General features: G+C 35.1%; 1 protein-coding gene across 15 annotated transcripts in view; it reads right to left on the bottom strand.

Moving 5' to 3' along the window:
* Window positions 1–22855, bottom strand: part of LOC109055058 (SH3 and multiple ankyrin repeat domains protein 3-like) — a 171963-nt gene that overhangs the window by 110287 nt on the left and 38821 nt on the right. For 12 of the 15 annotated variants that reach the window (XR_006157143.1, XR_006157141.1, XR_006157140.1 and 9 more), the window contains exons 4-5: window positions 1405–1513; window positions 659–810 (exon numbers count right to left, since the gene is read on the bottom strand). Coding sequence is in view for 11 of the 15 variants with exons in the window: in XM_042744420.1 (XP_042600354.1) it covers window positions 659–810; window positions 1405–1513 (261 nt within the window). In the remaining 4 variants the exon portion in view is untranslated. Of the gene's footprint in view, window positions 1–658; window positions 811–1404; window positions 1514–3643; window positions 4185–20545; window positions 21234–22855 lie in introns of those variants that run through there. The other 3 variants (XM_042744425.1, XM_042744429.1, XM_042744430.1) reach the window with 3 other exon arrangements.

Here is a 22855-nt window from a genome sequence, read left to right as displayed (position 1 = left end):
AAAACTACACTCAGTTTTATTTATAAAATTATAGTGGATTTGGGCATCCGCCATGACTGTTGTGTGTGTGTGTATATATTGTTTTAATTTAAATGAATAAATACTTTTTATAAATAAAATATATATATATATATATATATATATATATATATATATATATATATATATATATATTTATAAAAATTCATTTCATTTAAATCAGACAACAAATAGTGCAACTGATAAATTGCACTGAAGTTATAACATGACAGTAAAAATAGGGTTATGAATTAGATTTTTGAAAAACAACATAAAAACAATGCTGATTTAATTAAACTGTTATAGTTACTCAGATACCACATTGTGACAACTACCCTGGTAGCCTCTCTCTATCCTTAATGTTGTGATCAATACGTAATTGACATATAAAAACAACATTGATATGCCTCTTTCAGTTGAACTTCAGATGACACATCAGTTGTGTACGAGATCTGCTCTGACCATTATAAAACACAGCAAGCTTTTATACAGCCCAGTGTCAATGAATGCTTTTCATCTTTGTGCCACTCTATGACTCATGTCTGGAAAGACACACACACCTCTGATGTCTCTTTCAAGTATGTATGAGAACCTTATGCTCCCTCCTATTGTCGGCAGGACGAGTGTGTGCGTTACTCACAATAAGTGCCGTGTGGTTCTTGGTGCGGACTGCTTTGTGAAGGGCAGTTATGCCGTCTCTGGTCCTGAAATCCAGATGAGCTCCTCCATTCTTCAGAACCTTTATGAGCTCTGCACAACCTTCCAGCTGCGACGCCATTGTCAATGGACATTCTGAGCACAGAGAAACAATCCGTTTTATAGGAATGCTTTAACAAAAAACTTGCTTTCTTCCATGAAATACAGTAGGAGATGTTTTGAAGAATGTTCACTCTGCTCTTTTTTATAAAACAACCACAGGGACTGTCAATATTTTTTTAAAGGTGCTTTTGGAGCTTGATGGGCCCTGAAAAATGTTGCAAAAAATTCTCCTTTAATGTTCCACAAAATAAACAGAGTTATAGTTTGAAACAATATGCAGCATAATTTTCATATTTGGGTGAAGTGTCTTTTTAAACCTATTGTATTTTGATTCCATGTTTCTCTTCCATTTCTTTCTTTCTTTGAAAGGAGAAGAATACATGGACTGTGATCAAATTGTTTAACACTGACTGTGAGATGCTGCACAACCTGGAGGTCACGGCTGCTGTTGACTGACCCAGAGCCAAGAGATAAACGATGAGAGATCGGGTCATGGCACCAATTTAACAGTACTGAGCAAAGTCAACATGTACGCTCAGGCGTGGCACACATACACACGCACACACAGAGTTGGGTATTTGGAAGATGTTAGTGAATTAACTTTTTAGGAAAGGTGGTGTCGCTTACCTCCGGTCTCTGGGTCGTGGAAGTTTGGGTCGAGGCCTTTCTCCAGAAACTTTGATACCTTCTCAACGTTCCTTTGCTGAACATATTCCATAAACTTCTTCAAGTTAGCCTGAGGGAATGAGAAAAACGAAAGAAAGAGAGATGGAGAGAGATGTGAGGCAAGTTGAATAATGCAAAAGAAAGATAAAAGCAAAAACAGGCGAGTTTTCTCAAGTGGAAGAAACAGAGATGGAATAAAGCTCCACAGTACTCCACAGAAAGGACTTAATTTTAGCTTTTCGGAGATACACAGACGAAAGCCATAATAAATGCATTAGAAAATCTGTTAATGCTGCAATCCTGATTCACAATTCATTGTTTAATATCATATAACATATCATTTCAAAAAGCACTGAACAACATTTTCACAAGAGAGTCTACTTTGAAGAGAAAATCAAATGCTAGCTACAGCTGGGTTCTTTCACCCAAAAAATTTCACTGTATCTTTTCATGACCAGTCACACAAACCATTATCATGTAAGAATGAAAACTATATACAGTATATATATATATATGTGCTAACAAGTATGATAACAAGAGATCTCCTGGCCAAGAGTTTCTTAGAGATGCTCAATTGTACAATGTATGGCACATCAAACTAAAAAAAAAAAAAAAACATCATAACAAAAATATTTTGACTCTTCCCCCAGTTTATCAAAAATAAATAAATAAATATAATAAAATAAGCTTGAGGCATGACAATTAGTGGTTGACCAATATTGTTTTTTGACAGCCGATGCTGATGATATATCGGCCGACCACTAATGACAATGCAATGCAATAGTATAACCACAAGACTTAAAAGGACAATTTAAATAACTTTACAGCTAAAATACACAAAAGATACATTTGAAGAATGTTGGGGTTCATTGTACAGAAGACAAAGGACTGTACATGTCATGAATGTGGCTGTGAGTTACTGGCAAAATACAAACAAAAAGTCATGTGAGAGGAAGCTGTGATGAAAGCACATCACTGTGACTGGCTGATCACTCTGTCAGTATAACAATACCTGCCTACACTGTTCACATCCATTCCACAAATCAGCTCTGAATGGGTCAAGCTGGTGGAAATGGATGGAGTAAACAGAATAAACAACTCACAGACTAAAACAAACAATGTCACTTTTTGTCAGATCTGAATCTAAATAAACCTGAAATGATAATCTGTGACTGAGTCTATTTTAACTGGCCTCTTAACTAATCATCCAAACAGGAGGTGCCTATTAATAATAATAGTCAAATAACAGTTAGTAGTAACAAAAAACTAAATAATTATAATATTTATGCAATGTAACATTTGAAAACTTATCATCATAAAACTGACTGAAACTTTGAAGTGGTTTTAATAAATAGTATAATAGTATAACTTAAACATGTTAATTACAACGGAGTAAAAAAATAAATAAATTAAATAAAAAATATCTGTGAATGAGTCTGTTTTTACCGACATCTTAAGAAATGGTCCAAAAAGAAGGTGCCAACACCGTAAAAAATGTTTGTCCCCCAAAGTTGGAAATAAAACAAAGATAATTGTAGTACGTTTTACAAGAAATAAATTTATGCTCTAAAAAATTATGTTTAATTTAATGTTATTTTCAATTTCTTTGTAATTAATTGTGAAATTTGCTAGCGATTTCTGCGTGAAAACTGTTTCACCATAAATTTTTTTCTGTGCATTATTAATACTAAATAACAGTTAAATATTAACAACAAAAACACAGGATTACTTCAATTAGAATATTGAAGCAATGTAACATTCAAAAGCTTGTAATAAAATTTCTGAGACTTTAATAAAAAATAAAAAAAATAGCAAGCTAATTTAAACAAAAACAATTTTAGTATTAAATTATTGTTTTTTTATGTTCATAGTGTAATGTAAATGCTACACCAGAACTCAAAATGCTATTTAAGCACAATAAATACATAAATAAATAAAAATGCAAAATTGCAAATGCATAGACTTTGTCTCCTCCTTTCAGAAGTCTAGCATACGCCGCTGAGCGCAACATACAGTATGACATTAATACAGCTCTATCTTACCATCTCTGGTCTTGCAGCCTGTTACATAAAACCCTCAGAAGATCGAGGCTGGCCAAACACACACTCTCTCACACGTGCACACACACACACACACACATTCTCTCTCTCTCACACACCTGTCCCCTGCCAAAATCAAGTAAAAGGCGTGGGTTTCTCACCATGTGTGGCGTTAGCTGATCTCCTGTGTCTTCATCTACTCTGATGTGTTTCAAGTCATCACACCGCCCTGATTCCACCCCGGCACACTACCATCTGAGCACCTCCGTCTCTCACACACACACTCACACATGCTCTCCGCAGCTCCGCCTTTCCATGCGGTGAATATTAGAAACTCACTCTCTCTCTGTCCTCTCTCGCTCTCAGCCACTCAGGCTGTTGTTATGGAGATGGGATACAAAAGAATTGTTGGCAAAGAGAGAGAGAGAGAGAGTTGTGTGTTTGTGTGTGAGTCGAGCGTAAAACCTCTAGTGGTTATTTGATGCGCGTAATCTCATTGGATGGTGGAAAACCAAACAGCTTTTCTGCTATGAGAAGAACAAATCATAATATAATATTACAGCTCTCGGTTTCTCTCTGTCTTTCGCTTTTTTCCCACCACATACTGAATGATATTTCCACAGATTTTCAGCTAGAGTTCAAATACTGCTTCACTTGCACTGAAACCTGACTCAATTACGTTGGCTGGATGGCTCATATCTTAACAGTAGTTGAACAATATTATGGATAATGAAAGTTACAAGTCTGCCAATAGTGCATGATGGGTTTGTGTTTTACTAGCTAACTTATTCCAGTGTTTTTACTAGCAACAATGGATCATAAAAATCCAAGATGACGCAACAGTGGTTTCTTATTTTACATCCACAACCATTCAAAAGTTTGGAGTAAGTAATATTTTTTGTAAAGTATCAAGGATGTATTAAATTGATCAAAAGTGACAGTAAAACCATTCAGAATGTTGTAAACGATCTCTATTTCAAATAAATGCTGTTCTTTTGAACTTTCTATTCATTGTAGAATCCTGAAAAAAAAAACATGTACCACAGGTTCCACAAAAATATTAAGCAGCACAACTATTTTGAACACTGATAATAATAAGAAATGTTTCTTGAGCAGCAAATCAGCACATTAGAATTATTTCTAAAGGATAATGTGACACTGAAGACTGGAGTAATCCTGTCTGTGTAAAGTTGCCTTGACAAAATGACACCTAAAGACAAATAATGTCAAATAATAAACACATACATACACAATTATTATTTGTGGTTAACGCTGTTAGTTGAGCTTAAACTTCATACACATATGGCCGAGTAGAGTGTGTAGTGTGTATTTACTGTGTGTAGCATCACATCATTTGGGACACAACTATTGAAGTCAGATGCTTGCGGCGGGTGATGCAAGTTCTGCTCTGCACCATGTAGGCTACTAATTTCAGTTCCCCGTCTTTCTCTTTCTCTCTGCAATAATCACATAATTAGTGTAAATCATGGAGGTCATATGTTATAGTTTTCTTTTTTAATCAAATCTATTTATGAAATGACATATTGATACGTGTTCAACATGCAGTCAAGCAGTTGTCTCTGAAGAGCTCTTGGCCAGTCTGAGACAGATGTGACATATATGGGCCATCTACTGCTCAGAGAAAGAGAGCCTGAAACAAACACATACACCTTCACAGCCGCTCGGTTGCATCAACGAAGCAACTCCTGCGTTATGCAGATGAATATTGTTGAGTGTAACACAATGAAATGATGAAATACATCAGACTGGATTCTGTAATACAACAGCAGCCCTCAAGTAAAGCACATTTTTAAAAGCAAAACTGTAAAATCAATGACCGTTTCAAGACTGCAAAATGAACCTATTGCTTAACATTTCAGGACAATTACAGCACAAACAAACATCAATGTGATTGCAGCTGCAGTGGAAACTAGAAATTGGGCATCATTTAACTCTCGAGTGCTCCAAACTCAAATTCCCATCATGCATCTTTTTTCATTGCTCAAATCGACATTATTGTCTCTGAAAACAATAAACTTAGTTGTTCTGAATCAGTCGTGCAGGGTTTTTTTGCCATTGCAACCAGACACAATTAACTGTATTGGTTTAATTAAACCAACTGCTACCGGTATCACTGGGGCGGTACCTATTCAAAAGGCACAACTTTGTACCTAAAGAGTCCATATTGGTACCTTAAAGATACATATAAGTACCTAAAGTGTACATATTAGTACCTAAAAAGTACAAAAGTGTACCTTTTGAAAAGGTACCACTCCAGTGACAGCTTTTGTACCTTTTTTTCTGAGAGTGTACATTCCAAAAATATTTAATCAAAAAAATAAATAAATAAAAAATAAAAATAAACCAAGACCATATGAGAACATCAATGTTTTTTTTTAGATAACTTTCACAATTTTGTATGCCCATCCGTGCAGATACTGGACTGGATTGTTCTGACACTGGATGTTTTGGACTGGATGGAAGCTCAGAGATGATCTCCAGATGTGAGCATCACCATCCAAGCCATGGCACCATTTCAAAACGGGGATCTCACCCATTCAGGCTTTACAATACCAGGCCATATGCTGGCATTCAGAGCGTGTGTACGACACTGTCCCTTAGGCAGGAGCAGATGAACTCAGATCTAAAGAGAACGCAGGACTGTGAATAATATGAGAGAGACCGCTGTCGACAACCATGTGAGGGCTTTCTATGACTCCTTCAACCACTGCTGAAGACAGACAAAACAACAGCAATAAGATATTCATATATAGATAATGTAGCATAAAATAAAGACTGAGCTCATCCATATATTTGGATAAGATTTAAAATCGTTTTGTAAGATTTTTTTAATGGTTTTGAAGGAAGTCTCTTATGCTCACCAAGGCTGCATTTATTTGATCAGAAACAGTGCTATTGTGAAATATTATTACAATATAAAATAATTGTTTAATATTTAATATATTGAATGTATTTTGAAACATAATTTATTCCGGTGGTTTTTCAGCATCATTATTCCAGTCTTCAGTGTCACATGATCCCTCAAAATCATTCTAATATGCTGATTTGCTGCTCAAGAAATATTTATTATTACAGACAACGTTTTATTACAAACAATTTTTTTTTTAATATTTTTACATTAAGATCCTTTTAAATTCCTAAGAGCAATATTGCCTACATAATATTCGCTATACAATGAAAAATGGTGGATAAGAAAATATTTTTTGCTGAACCTATAATGTACAACATCGAACCAAAGAAGAATCTTTATTTTGAGTCTTCTGAGTCTTCTGAGACTTCCAAGTCAGTTTCTACTTATGAGGAAATCATTATAATGTGATGCATGTTCGGGATGTTTAAAGACAGAATAAATTAGATGTGTTTTGATATTTTTTTATATATATTTTCTCTTTTGTACTTCCCAACAAAAAAATGATAAATAATAGCACTATTGCAACAAAATAAAGAGCCAAGCAATTTTGTCAAACATTATCGCTATTTTTCATTAACAGTACACATAATGTACGAAACGAAACTGTACAGTCAACATCCACAATTACAGCTCATTATGATAAACAACAATTTGCTTCTGCCATTATTCATAGTTCACAACAACTCATCTTGGAAAAATTGAAAAATCATAAGTTTCAACAGTGGAATAAGGTGATGCTGCTAATACATGTTCATTTAAATATAATAATTCTAACATAACTTTTATTTTCAGGCATAATATTAAATACTGTAAAAAAAAACTTGAGTAAAATCAAACAAACAAACAAACTATATATATATATATATATATATATATATATATATATATATATATATATATATATATATATATAATATATATATATAAATACAATTATTTTTTATGTAACTAATAAAATTAATGCATTAAACAGACAGCCCTAATATTTACACACACACACACATACACACACATATTTAATATACATATGATATATATATATATATATATATATATATATATATATATATATATATATATATATATAATTTTAAACAAATAATAGCAGATTGTTTAGCATGAATAAACAAGAATGCCGCCAAAATATCATAGATTAATAGCTAATGCAGTATCCTGTGCCTAGCTTATTGCCTAGGTAGTTAGAACTGTTAACTAATTTTTATGAGTCAATTAGGTGACATATGAGAACTGTAACAAGACTCCAAAATATACAGCATTTACTTGTCAGGACACATCACTGTCAACACTGTGAAACAAGAGCCTCATTTCACAATTCAAGGATTTTGTATATTAACACAAGGAAGAGCAATTAAACTGTTTATCCGTAATTGTATTTTGATAAATAATTGTAAATGGAAAAACTTCGGTATAACCTGATTATCTTAAGGGAAGCCATTAGTCAAGAAATCTGACGGAAAGATGTTGATGCCAAAAGCGAAGGGACAAACCAGCAGCAGATATTAAATGAAAGGCAATTAAATCTCATTGGCTTTCAAGAAACGATTTGAACATCTGGAGCTTCCAGAGACACACCAAATGTTTGCGCCAAAGACCACACTTGTGTAGAAATACATTACACTTTGTTTAACCTGACCACAGAAATAGAATAAGGCACAGAAATAATGAAAATTTGCATGAAAATGGACTTTCAGTCTTTCTCACATTTTTTCATGAAATTGAACTAAAAAGAATATACCACTAATTAATGGTTTTAGAAAATTTGGCAGAATCATTTAAAATCTCGTTTTCTACAGTAAAAATTCATAAATGAATGAGATTTTTATTTATAAAACAGAAACCCGGCTGATGCACTCAGTTGCGCCCCCTGCAGTTAAAAACAACCAATAATTATTAGTAAACCTTTTGCTGTCCAGTGAACCTGAAACTGTTCCTCTCTTGGTTCTTTTCAAACCAAAATCTGCTTTTTAAAATCCAGTAAATCCAAACTGATAATTGATAATCCCAAAACATAAATTACTACAATGACATCGCTAGTCAGTGAACACTCATCTCCCACAGTGCATTAGTGCATAACACTATGAATGCAAGTTATGCAGATGTATATACAGATGTAGTTCCCTTCCCCCAGAGCCTGGCTGTGCTGTACTTTGCATACCACTGAATCTGGGTTAGGGCAGTGTCAGTGCCCGCAGGGCGATTTTTGCCACACCACTAAACTAAGTGACCCACACAGAGCGGGGCCCCAACCATTCTGGCCTAAGAAATCATTTTCACAGCTACACTCCTTCTACATAAACCCGGCTATCACAGGAAAAGGGGCTGCTTTAAGGCAGAGGTCTATTGTATATTATTTAAGAGCCTAACCCACCGGTTTGGGGTTTATATGCATGTGGGTATGAAATATGCAGGAACATGAAAGAGCCATACATGAGAGAGAGAAGAAGTAACAGAAAAGGGAAAATGGATGTGAGGGATCATGACGAGAAGGATGGAAAGAACAGGAAAAGCAAAGAACAAGGATGGGAAATTTCAAAAGAACAGCATTTATTTGAAATATATTTTTTTGTGACAAATGTAAAAGTCTTTACTGTCACATTCGATCAATTTAATGCATCCTTGTGGATTAGAAAGTAATAGTTCACCCAAAAAAAGAACATTTGATGAAAATGTTCCTTCACACCATCCAAGATGTACAGTAGCATCCAAGAGTGTTTTTCTTCATCAGAACATATAAGGAAAAAATACCATTACATCACTTGCTCACCAATGGATGCTCTGCAGTGAATGGGTGCCGTCAGAATGAGAGTATAAACAGCTGATAAAAAAAATTATATTCAGCTGATATCACAATAAACTACAAGTAATCAGCACCACTCCAGTCCAGTCCATCAATTAACGTCTTGTGAAGTGAAAAAGCTACAGTACGTGTTTGTAAGTAAGAGCATATAAAATACCAGTCCATAATCCATAATAATGGTTCCTCCAGTGAATAAGTTCAATCCCTGTTATCCTCTCACATTCACATGTATAATGAATGGAAGGTCATATATGTATTGTAGAAGGTTTAGAGACGCAGTTTGAATGTGTATTTAATTAACCTCATTGGTTTAATAGTGTTGTGTGTGTTCCTTTGGGGCGTTACGATTAAACAGCCAGATGCATAAATAATAAATAACATATTTACTCCTGTGATGTGATGCACTGTTAATATTAGGGCTGTGTGTGTGTGTGTGTGTGTGTGTGTGTGTGTGTGTGTGTGTGGGTGTGCGTGCACAGACATTCCTGATTCATGACCACAATTTAGATCCTCTTAATTTTCAAAAGATGAGTTGTGTTGCTAGGGTTACCTAACGGCAACACATCACTCACCTTAACAGCTCATGTTCTGCTGCTGTAATGAGCTTTACACTCACTGAGTCTCTCAAACGTTCACGTCACTATCTGAAACGGGAACATTTTCCATTCCAAACCCTAACAGGTGCAATTTCACAATTAAATAGTACGTTTATCATTTTAAGAACTAAAATGATGTATTAAACTGTTCAAAAGACATTTATAATGTTACAAAAAGATTTAAAAGTCGGGGAAGTCGTGGCCTAGTGGTTAGAGAGTTTGACTACTAACCCTAAGGTTGTGGGTTCGAGTCTCGGGCCGGCAATACCACGACTGAGGTGCCCTTGAGCAAGGCACCGAACCCCCAACTGCTCCCCGGGTGCCGCAGCATAAATGGCTGCCCACTGCTCCGGGTGTGTGTTGATGGTGTGTGTGTGTTCACTGCTGTCTGTGTGCACTTTGGATGGGTTAAATGCAGAGCATGAATTCTGATGGGTCACCATACTTGGCTGTATGTCACGTCACTTTTCACTTTTTTAAAATAAGTGCTGTTCTTTTGAACTGTAAATTCAATACCTATATTAAAATATCTCAAAATATAATATATAAAAAATATTGAAATATCTGAAAAAAGATATATTTTTTCCACAAAATCATGAAGCAGCATGATAAAAATTATTAAAAATTATGATAATAATAAATGTTTCTTGAGCAGCAAATCAGCATATTAGGCTGATTTCTGGAGGATCGTGTGACACTGAAGACTGGAGTAATGATGCTGAAAATTACATAAAAAATAAATTACATTTTAAAATATATTAAAATGGAAAAAAAAGTTATTTTAAATTGTAATAATATTTCACAATAGTACTGTTTTACTATATTTTTGATCAAATAAATGCAGCCTTGGTGAGCATAAGATAATTTTTTCAAAAGCGTATCGACCCCAAACCTTTTTACGGTATATACATACACACATATAATTATTACATAGCATAAAGCAGAATATTTACTTCATATATACAGTATATTGGTTTTCTAAATGAGTTAAGTGCACAGAACAGGAAACAAATATGCAGTTATTAGTAATTGAGACCCATTGTTAGTTCCCTCAAACATGCATTACTGTTTCAAAAATACCATCTAGGCCACACTGATGGTCAAAGATGCCAAAAAAAAAAAATTTATATATATATATATCATCAGCTATCATCATGCATGCACACACACAGTAAAACAGCCCCATTCAAATCCACATGAACACTGCATACTACACGTGCTGCTGTCACAGAAGCCATTGTCATGAGCTGTGTTCTCTTTGTCTGCCTCTGTTAGTCATGTGACATGAAGCTGCATACTGTCATGTGCTGACACACACAAACACACTAGACAGAGTTATGCAAACAACCTAGAAGATGAATGTTTCAGCTGAAACAAGCAATTAAATTACAGTGCAGGTTTGAGTTCATATAAAACAGAAAAGGTCAGAAACAACTTGGTATTTTCCTTCTTGACAACAAAGCTTGATAACACTACATTAGCATTTACATGTATTCATTTAGCAGACACTTTTATCTAAAGTGACTTACAAATGAAGAGCATAAGCAATTTATCACAGAGCCAACAATTTTCATAATGTACAATGCAAGGTTTATTAGCAAGCTAGATCAGCTTTCTAAGACACTATCTGAGAATACATACTCAGAAACCTAAAAACCCTGAATAGTTTGAGTCTCTTGTCTCATTAAAGGCTAATCTCACTCAAATTATATTAATTAATTATTTCCTTCTTTTATGGAACAAAAAAGATTATGTTTTGAATTGCTTCTCTCAATACACAGCTGAAGACATATAGCGACCGGTCAATCCTCAGCAAAAGCCCCCAAAAAAACTAAAAATATGGGGAAAAATCAGAAGTAGTTCATTTGAGCTGTGCACAAAATTCAAAGTCTTCTGAAACCATTTGTACTTTGTGTGAGAAACAGACTAAAATGTATGACAATTTATTCCCTAGAAAAGCAGCTGGAGTTGTCATATATTTTGCACTTGTACCAGAGTTATTATAGTTAATTAAAACCACAAAAAATCTAATTAAATAAAATTAAATATATGTTAACAGAAAAAAATAACACTTGCTACATGCTAAAGCATTTTCAACTTAATGTACCAAAAAAGGAATTAATAAATCTATATAAACCTTTAAAGTAACTAATAAAAATAAGCGCAAAAAATACTAAAATTTTCATTTGAAAATAAAAAGTACAAAAATAAAAACTCATTTGAAATATTCAAAAAATAACTAATATAGTATCTCAATTATACTACAATAACACTGACTTGCATATTCAATCATGGTACAAGACACATATTGAGAGCACATTATGACAACATTTATTGTTTTTTTGAGTAAATGATGACACATTTTTGTGTGAACTATCCCTTTAAAGACTCCAGAACAGCAGCCTCAACCAAAACAACAGATATTAAGAGCGAGACTGCTTTACTTCGGAAGCAGACACACTTAAACACACACGGCCAAACCTCACACAATAATTAAACTTAATCTGCTACGACTGCTATCTGTAATTAAAGTACTGGAGCTGAAACACCTCTATGACACTATCAGCTGTGTTTTCACATCCTGACAACACATGTCTAGCCTGAAGACAGATTTGTTATTTTCAGAACAGGTGCGTGTGCAGCTTTGAGTCAACTACAAGAAAAACTAAGAAAGAATGACTTGAAGTGACATTCTGACCTCGATGGCTGGATGGCGGGCGGTTTTCTCTTTTTCTACTCTCAGCATAATGTTAGAGACCCCCAGCGCTCTGCCACAGCACATAACATACTGCTGCTGACTGACCACTGAGACACACACACACTCTGAATGACCACATCAGCCCCTCCCAAACACACACACACACACACACCTGTTGCCAACTACACTGAAAAACATTTGGTGTAGGACAGGGCTCTGAACTGGTTCAAGGAACAAAAACGAAAACCGGAAACGAAAAAATTTTGACAGGAACAGAACCAGAAACTAAATCAAATTTTAAAGTTCCGAACAGAATCGAAAATTTGAAATGGCCGTTAACCGGTTAATAACATTATTTTATCGTTCCATTTAATATTTGAAATTTGCTGTCAACCAATCAGGAAATCAGATATGCATATGTGATACTGATGCGTCCAACGCGTTAGTCACAATGGCAATGCATTAGAGTTTATTTTTTAGAAGATTTCAACTGATCATGTGGATTACTTGTGAATTACGGTGATGTTTTTATCAGCTGCTTAGACTCTCATTCTGACGGCACCCATTCACTGCAGAGGATCCATTGGTGAGCAAGTGACGGAATGCTAAATTTCTCCAAATCTGCTCTGAAGAAGAAACAAACTTATCTACATCTTGAATGGCATGAGAGTACATTTTTAGCATTTATTTAAATTTTTCTACTCCTTTAACGTATAACCATAATTCAGAAGTTGTGTATCATATTACAACTACATTACCCATAGTACAACACGTGCTTATTCATTCCCGACTCAGCAAAAGGAAAGTAATTCATGTCATTTCAGAAAGGCAATGGGGCAGTCAAAACCCAACCAATAACTTGGTAATTTGCAGTTATGTATGGCTCAAAACACTGTCCTCCTGTGTTTGTTATACTGTCTGAGTTAAAGGTGATAAACATGTAGGATGACTAGGGTTCCACAGGTTTACAGTGTAATGATAATTAAAGCAGGGCTGTATAAACAGGGTCTGTTTATTCTCTCAGGCGTGGCATTGATGTGATTTATAAATATGAACCTATTCACTGCAGTCATAAAGCTGAGCGCAGTCACTCAACATACTGCTGACTTCAGCTTTCAATATACACAAACACATGAATATAGTGCGTTCGCGTGTGAGAGAGTGAATTAATACTGTTTGTGAATCTGTGTGTGTGTGTAAAGGAATGCGAGGAATGCCTTCCATCATCAAATCACGGACAGACCAACAGAAAGAGAAAAGCTTGAGTCAGCTTTGCCATCCATGTGCCTCTGACAGCCACAGCCCCAACCAACAGAGCATGGCACAGCCCAAAATACACCACACACTCCCACAATACACTCGCCTTTGCTCAAAATATATCCAACACATCCCATAAAACTCCCCATACTTCTTATAACATACATCATCTTAGCCAATATACCCAACATAGTTCATAACATTCCCTACACTTTCCATAAACATCATCCAATCAATACATATTGAGCACTGTCCGTAATATTTCCCATTATATGCTTCACCTTGACTAATATTGTTCAAAAATTTGGGGTTAGTAAGATTTTTCTTAAAAAATGGATTAATATTCAGCAAGAGTGCATTAAATTGATCAAAAGTGACAGTAAAGACATTTATAATAATAAAATAAATATATTTCAAACAGAATGCTGTTATGAACTTTCTATTCATCAAAGAAAAGAAATGCTTTCAAATCAGCATATTAGAATGATTTCTGAAGGATCATGTGAAATTGGAGACTGGAGTAATGATGTTGAAAATTCAGCTTTGCATCACAGGAATATATTACATTTTTAAATATATTAAAATTGAAAACGTTTATTCTAAATTGTAATAATATTTCACAAAATTACTGATTTTACTGAATTTTTGATCAAATAAATGCAGACTTGGTGAGCATAAGAGACTTCTTTCAGAAACATATTTAAAAATCTTCCTGTCCTCAAATTTTTTAAAAGTGCATCCAACATCGTCCATTATATTCCCAACAATTCTCATAATATATAATGTAATGTACTTCATCTGTATATCCATACCATTATATTAGACCACCCCATAAATACATTATTTTATAGGCATTAATACCATCTAATGCATCTAATCATATTACTGTCCATACTTTGATGATATAGAAAAATACATATTTTTTATGAATCCCTACATGCTCCCATAAATGTACAATTATATATCTAACACAATCCAACATATTCCATACTTTTCTTATTCAGTAATATACTTTACTTTGTCTAGTGTTTATCCAACACAAAATTCCACACATTTTATAAATTATAGAATTACACTTTCCCCATATTATATATATTATGACTGTTAATGAACCGCAAAGGCACATCAAAAGATTCATTACGTATAAATATGGATATGTAATCCATATCATAATCTATGAATACCATTATACATATCCATTATAGATCTAATAAATTACTTTCCACAGTATTCATAATCATAAATCTAATGACCCATGTCAGATAATCCATCCTACAGAACCCATCTGCTTCCTAGAAATTACATTAATATATATATATCTAGCAAAATGCACAATACTGCACACACATTTCCTATTGCAAACTCATTTTACCCATCTAATGTGACCTTAAATGTACTCTCACTGTGTACATATAACACAGCCCATAACACCTTATATTTCTTAATATAGCCTGCAGAACTCAGCACATTACACACTGCCTATAACATAACCCACTACTATTAGTAAAATACCCATCATTACCATAACATTCCCATCAATACTCATAAAGCACCCATCACTGCCGGCACATTCCATAACAATCCGTCCCAGATCTGCTAACACATCTGATGGCATCCAGAAAAACATCCAAGTCTTCCCACGATGCATTTAGCACTGCTCATAATGCATGTCATTTGGTCTAATGGTGCATAACGAAATGGACCGCCGGCACACTGGTGTTAATGTGACATGTAAATGGCATATGTGCTGTCCGTTATACTGACCGAGAGATTGGCAGGCCGGCGGTCAGATGTCAGTTCCCTATCCCACAGTGAGTTAGTGTTGAGTTATTGCTCTGCTTTCCAGCACTTCACGCCTGACAGACGGCTCCTTGAGAGATCCATTTGTCTTAATGGGACTTCAGGAGCGAGTCCTCTTGGTAACAAAAAATGGTGACAAACTTACAATCTCTCACTCAGACTCCACATAATATGTCTCTCTGTCCACAGCTGAGAAGAAGAGTAGTTTAAGCTCTCATAGGTGCAGTTTATGGATGAACAACTGGCCCATTAACCTCTGACTGCTGCACAGAGAAAGAAAGACAGTGCTCTTATGTATTGGTTTCAGTCAATTCAATAAGCAATGACAGGACTGACATAAAAAACCTAAAAATTAACATTTTGTCATTATTTACTCACTCTTGTGTTGTTCCAAACCTCTATGATTTTCTTTCTTCTGTGAATTACAAAAAGTACTGATCACCATTTTCAATGGGAGCTGGTTTCAAACTTTAAAAAAAGGCCATAAAAGTATCATAAAACTAGCCCATACACTTCGCACACAGTATTCGAAGTCTTTTAGTCTATCATAACATTAAGTAAAACACGTCAAACGTGCAAAAAGTTCCTAATGCATAAATAACTGCTGTATCCTCCAGTTACTCTCAACAAACCATGCATGATCTTAATTTACAGTATTGAATTTTATTTCTTGTAGTCTGAAAAAGAGAAAAAGACCTTTAAATGTGATGTATTTGTGGTGGAAGATATATGAGCAGCCATAAGGAAAAAAGCACATCCTTATACTGTATGTTATGGTGGTCTGATTTTAGGTAGCAGCATGCATGCTCTTTAAAATGCATCTTGTACATCATGCCTGCCGTTTTGATGTCATATTAACGTTACAAAACAATTCCAGCTGTGTGAAGGTTACATTTGCATTGTGCATCAAAAGTGACTTGCATTAAAGTAAACATAATGAAAAAATGGAATACATGTTGTGCCCACTGTATCATATCCATCTGTTTCACAAAATGGACAGATATATAGTATGAGCAGTCTGAGGACACTGGACCTGTTAGTTACACAACCATCATTCTGAAGACCTGGGTGATCTCAAAAATAGCAATTATGAAAATTACTCAGTAATGAACATAACATGGATATATGTTGAACAGCAGACAGACAGAACGATAGACAAAACGTTAGAATGTGGATGGATGGATTGACAGATAAAACAACAGAATGATGGATGGACAGACAGAACGACAAATAAAGTGTTGGAACATGTTTAAGGAAACATGGATGGATGGAACAATGGATGTGTGCATGGATGAAAGACTGGGTGGATAGACTGATGGATGGATAAAAGGACAGAATGACAGATGAAATGATAGAATGATGAATGAATGGATGGATGGATGAACAGACAGACGGAACACCAGATTACATTAGAACTTTATTACATTAGTAACATTAGAGAGATAGATGGATTGATGGATGCATGGATGGATGGACGGACAGAATGACAGAAAAAATGACAGAATGATGGATGAGTAGATGGATGAATGGACAGACAGAACAACAGATAAAATTTTGGTACGATGGATGGATTTATGGAACCATGGATGGAGGGAACAATGAATGAATTGATTGATAAACAGATGGAACGACAGATAAAATGTTAGAACTATAGAAGGATTGATGGAAAAAGTGGATGGATGGATGGATGGATAGATGGATGGATGAATGGAGAGACAGAATAACAGATAAAACGATAGATAGATAGATAGATAGATAGATAGATAGATAGATAGATAGATAGATAGATAGATAGATAGATAGATAGATAGATAGTCGCACAACTTTATTTTTATATTATTTCATTAATAAGTAATAACTGTCAATGTAAGATGACAGTTAATTCCATTAGACTTTAAGCGACTGTCAAACAGCAGCTATTATGTGCACCGAATGTTTAGTGCTGCTCCTTTTCAGCAGTAATTTGATAATTAATGTATGAAGTATTTTCCATTAAACACTGCAAGATGTATCCTGCATGTCTCCTGAATTGTTGAAGCTGTATAACGATGGATGGATGCTTCATAGACTAGCTGTTATGAATACAGTATATCAGTGTATGAGTGATTCTAAATGGTTAAGTACTTCTGATGAAATAAAGCCCTGTGTGAGTGTGTGTTAAGAGCAGCTGATGTTTAAGTACTCTGTGGCTGTACTGGACCTCACTCTGGTTTAATTAGGTTGTGTAATGGTCAGCCGCAGGGCAGGACCGATAAAAGATTCCCGGGACAGTTCAGTGGATGGGACGCTATTCAAACTCACATGCATGGTTTTTCAAAAGCACTTCAAAAGAATTAAACAGAATTTAACCATACAACTATTTCTTCCACTTTATAACCTTTAATATATAATATTAACATGTATACTCTTAATAATCTTAGTAATCATTTAGCAGATGATTTCATTAAAGTGGCGCATAACAGGGTCAGTCCTTCTGAAACCAGCAACCTTTAACCACGTTTAACCACCACAAGACCATTTGATAACAACTGAAAACTCAAAACAAGTTTATTTTAAACCCCATCCACTCTAACATACATGTCACAAACTACACATATTTCATTTTCATAAGACAGCAATGAGATTAAAATAAGATTAAATGGAGATATTTGCCTAAAGCAACTGCTTCTCAAACTAAACATCTTTGTAATCTCACATATGTCTCTTTTCTAGACTTTCAGAAGCGATCTCAACAATGCCACAATGAACTATTGCTTGTACATTACATTACATCAAGATTGTGATCCAGTCACCCAAAACCCAAGCTAATATGAGGTGTAAAGGTGATCTGTACTGTATGGAATCATCAGTATAAAAAGAGTGGGAAGAAGACCCATTCGCCTCATGTGCCTAAAGGAAAGAGTCTCCCAAACATTCCAGTACTGCTTTCCCATATCTGTCATCTCTGACTGACTACACACTCCACACTCTGTCTGATCGTGCCATCGTGCAAGCGGCTGCCACTCCGAGGCTTTGTTAAATCTCCCATCAGTCTCTTCACAGGATCAAGAGATTACGCATCACAGCCTGTCTCATCTTTGTCAAGACCGCGGATCAGCACGCTGTCAAATCCACGCGCAGGTACCACACGCAATCAGAATTCCAGGCATGGCATTCAAAGGACGAGCAAGCAAGAACGAAAACAGCATAAAATAGGAGAATACACTGGAAATGCTTGATGCTGTTAACTCCAACGCTTGAATCGTTCTTGTTCACACCTTAAACACTCACACGCAGTTACACTCCAGCTCCACTCCAGCTCCACTGCTGTCTTGGCATTTTATGTAACACTGAACACATGCTGATAAAAGAGTGTTTGGGAGTGAAAGGAAGGTTTAAGGATGGTTTGATGCCCTGAACTCAGTGTGAGAGACTTTCAGGCCTGTTAACAAAGCTTGCCCTATCCTGTGTCCATTGATCATATACAGCATGGTTTTTACATTATGCAAACGTTTGGATTTGCAACCAGATATATTTGAACTAAGGATGCACCGATATTAACATTCTGGCCAATACAATAAGCTGCGGTGCAGTTAATGCTAACTAAATCTAAAACTGTTAAAATTGTAAATGAAATGAACCTGAAATAAAATATATATTTTACATGAAAAACACTTAAACTTAAAACAATTAGAAATGTTGCCTTGACAAATAAGTTTACACTGAAATTATAAAATGACTAAAACTGAAAGTCATAAAAAAATTAATTGAAAAAAGCCAAAAAGCCAAAAAGAAATATAAAAAACTAATATCAATGACAAAAGCACAAATTAACAAATTAAAAATTAATTAATTAAAAAAATAATAATAATTTATATAAAAGTAAGACTGATAATTAGTAAAAATGCTAAAACACTGATAAAAAGTAATGACAGCAAGCTGGTAATTATTTTCACGTTATGGTTGGTGATAAATAATAATATAATGTATTGTGGTATAATGATAAATACTAAATATTTAAAAGTGCATTTTGTCTAAATAAATATAAATAAATATAAATAAAATACAAAAAAATAAAACCAATTACAGATTCTATAAGTAGATTTTGGCATCTCAACATTAGAGTGTACAAAATAAAATTGGATACTTATTTTGAGTTTTGCTAAATATTACATTTAAGAGTGTTGTTAAAATATTATAATAAAAATATTTTTAATAAATAAAATATTTAAAATGAAATATTTTTTACTTACAAACTGAGTATTATAGAACGACATAGATAATGTAAATCCAAATGTAAAAATAGGATTAATAACCATGCACTATTAAACATCCAATATTGGCTGATATACCAAAAAAACAACAACAAAAAAAAAAACAATATTATATCAACCAATATGGTACAGATATATTGTACATCATTAATTTGAACAAACTGTATGTTAAATGGTCAAATTGTTTTAGCAAATTGTGTTGATTTGTATGGTTCTTGTGGAGATTGTCGCTGGTCGGTGCACACCTAAATTGGTAACAATCCTGGAGCAAATATATCTAAATAATAATAATTTAAAAAAAAAGGATTGGATTTGGTAACATTATCTCAATTAATTCCACAGAATAGGATGTGTCAAAATTTCAAGAATGACTTCAAACTGATGAGCAAACAGTTACATTTCACACAGTATGCAGGCAAAACTGTGTGTATGAATTTACACCTGTCCCAGCGTTGCAATGAAATCTGACCATTAAATGAACAACGACAGCAGAAGAAAATCCTTATTATTGAGCCTGGGGCCAGTTCTGTCTATCTGTACCAAACTGTCTCACACATTCAAAGGGAAGTTACTCTGCTATTATCCTCATACAAACACTGATGGAATGCAATGCAACAAACACACACACACACACGCTCTTACACAATCTAAACAAGACAGACGAGAAGAGACAGACACATAGAGAAGTGTCAGAGCGAGAACGGGATACCTTACTGTTGATTTTGGACTTCTTGGCGTCCTTGCGCAGCTTCCTGTTCCTCCGCTCTCTGCCATCTCTCCGTCCGAGCGCTCCCCCCATCTCCTCTCATCACACACTCATCCACCACATGCCCTCTCACCTATCGCCCTGTCTTCTCCTCCTTGTCCCCTCTCTCTCTCTCTCTCTCTCTCTCCACACACTCACGTCTCGCCGGAGTGCTGCTCGCTCACACTCTCTCTCTCTTGCACACGCACACACAAGCTAGTGTCTGGCGTGTGATGAAGGGCTGATTTTGCTGAATGCGGTGACGGGGAGGGAACGGGAGGGAGAGAGGGAGGAGAAAAGGAGGATAAGGGGAAGATGTGGCGGTAGTTTTGAGGAGGGGAGGGGGAGACCATTTGGGGTTGAGCCAGTAAGGAAAAAGCTCACGTTTATTCATTCACACTCATTAGTTTGCGCTGACTGTGTGTGTCCCACAGAGAGCAGTGCTGAAATGAATCCACGTTCTGAAAACACACACACACACACTATGCAGTCGACTGCAGCATGCTCATTGACCAGAACAGATACGACTGTGACTACATGAAGCCCCGCCTCCAGCTTAACGTGATAGGCCACCCGAAAACCAGAGTGGTAATGCTTTTCTCTCTACTCTTTGATGTCTGAGGCGGGACGTGTGATTGGTTGATTAAATTATTGTGTATTCAGACTGCTTGGAAACAGTAGTGATACAACAATATATCAGCCAGGGTGTCTATAGAGAAAGGAAGAAATTAAGGAATTTAAAGGAATTTTTCAGAGAAAGAAGGAAAGAAGGAAGGAATTTAAAGACAGCTTTCTGAGAAAGAAAGAAAGAAAGAAAGAAAGAAAGAAAGAAAGAAAAAGAAAGAAAAAGAAAGAAAGAAAGAAACCTTTTCTTAGAAGGAAGGAAGGTATGAATCAAGAAAGAAAGGACGGAAAAAGGAAGGAAGGAAGGGATTTTAAGCTTTCCTATGAAGGAAGGAAGGAAACAAGTAAAGAAGAAAGGAAGGAAAGAAGGAAATATGCAGCTTTTCAGTGAAAGAAGTAAAGAAGGAATGAAGAAAGGATAAGAAACTAGTTAATCTCTGATATTTGCCTATGATATATTTAATAAGCATGCACACAGGGTCAGGCAATTGCTGCAGTCTGCTTTACTCTCTCTCTCTCTCTCTCTCTCTCTCACACACACACACACTGCATTCAAGGTGTGTTACAAGAGAAAAAAACACAAAAGCCAAAACGCACACTCATATGAGGCTGCTCTCTTCTCTTGCTGCTGTTAGCAGGTCTGTAATATCATTCAAACACAGTATCAATATGCTCCATGTCTTATATTGTTTATTTCTGTGTGGGAAACTCATTCTGAAAGAAACTATAGCCCTATTGAAACAGACTAGTTCCCTAAGGTCAGTAAAGTTGTGTTTCACAAACACACTTTGTCATTTCAATCCTGTTTGAATCGAACATGTCGGTGTAAATAACAAATTACCTACTTTCTGCAGTTAACTCAGGCATCCTCTGAGAAATCTAGTTCTGTCTGGATAGAAATGTTTGTTGTTGTCACAATGCTTCACCTCATCTAAGCTGTCAAATTCTGTAATGAAGGCTAAATTTCTTATTGTGTGCAAATCTGACTGCCTGGTGCACCTTCACTGTGGATTTAAACCTTACTGACAAAACATAGCAGTTGGTGGTTCACACACTGCTAAAATCCCATCTGACATGAAAATGAAATCAATATGGAAAGTCCAATCAAGAAACTGCAAAAATATCTGCATCTAAGTATTAGACAAATGAGAAATAGATCCTAATCCCATCTGAATCACTAGATGAAATGACAGACATCCAACGATAATAATCATAACTCGAACAGAGTTTAGCACAGTAATTCTAAACTGGTTTTGCGCAAACAAAAAGTCCTTAAAATCAAAAATTAAAAAGTAATAATATTACTATGAACTTAATAGGTCCAACAATTTGCTAAATTTATTATGACACTAATTATGACACAGACTGAACAGGAAATTTGACAATTTTGATTTCTTAATATCATTTCAGTTTTGTTTGTTTCATGGTTAGCATCTGTTTAATTTATCTGGCTTCTACCAGGTGACAGATGAAAATGATAAAATATTAGTTGGATTCCAGATGGAGAAATCCCATTCATTTTCTCCATAGGAGGATTTTTTATAATAATTTATAAACCTTTATCGATAGTAGGCTTTTCATTATTTCAATATATCTAAAAAATAACTGCATGACACCCATGATTCTGTAAAGAAATCTCCACCAATAAAA

The sequence above is a fragment of the Cyprinus carpio genome, chromosome B18 (assembly GCF_018340385.1).
Source record: "Cyprinus carpio isolate SPL01 chromosome B18, ASM1834038v1, whole genome shotgun sequence".
Classification (NCBI taxonomy): Eukaryota; Metazoa; Chordata; class Actinopteri; order Cypriniformes; family Cyprinidae; genus Cyprinus; species Cyprinus carpio.
The sequence above is the reverse complement of the archived record's forward strand: the minus strand, read 5'-3'. Positions and strand labels throughout refer to the sequence as shown.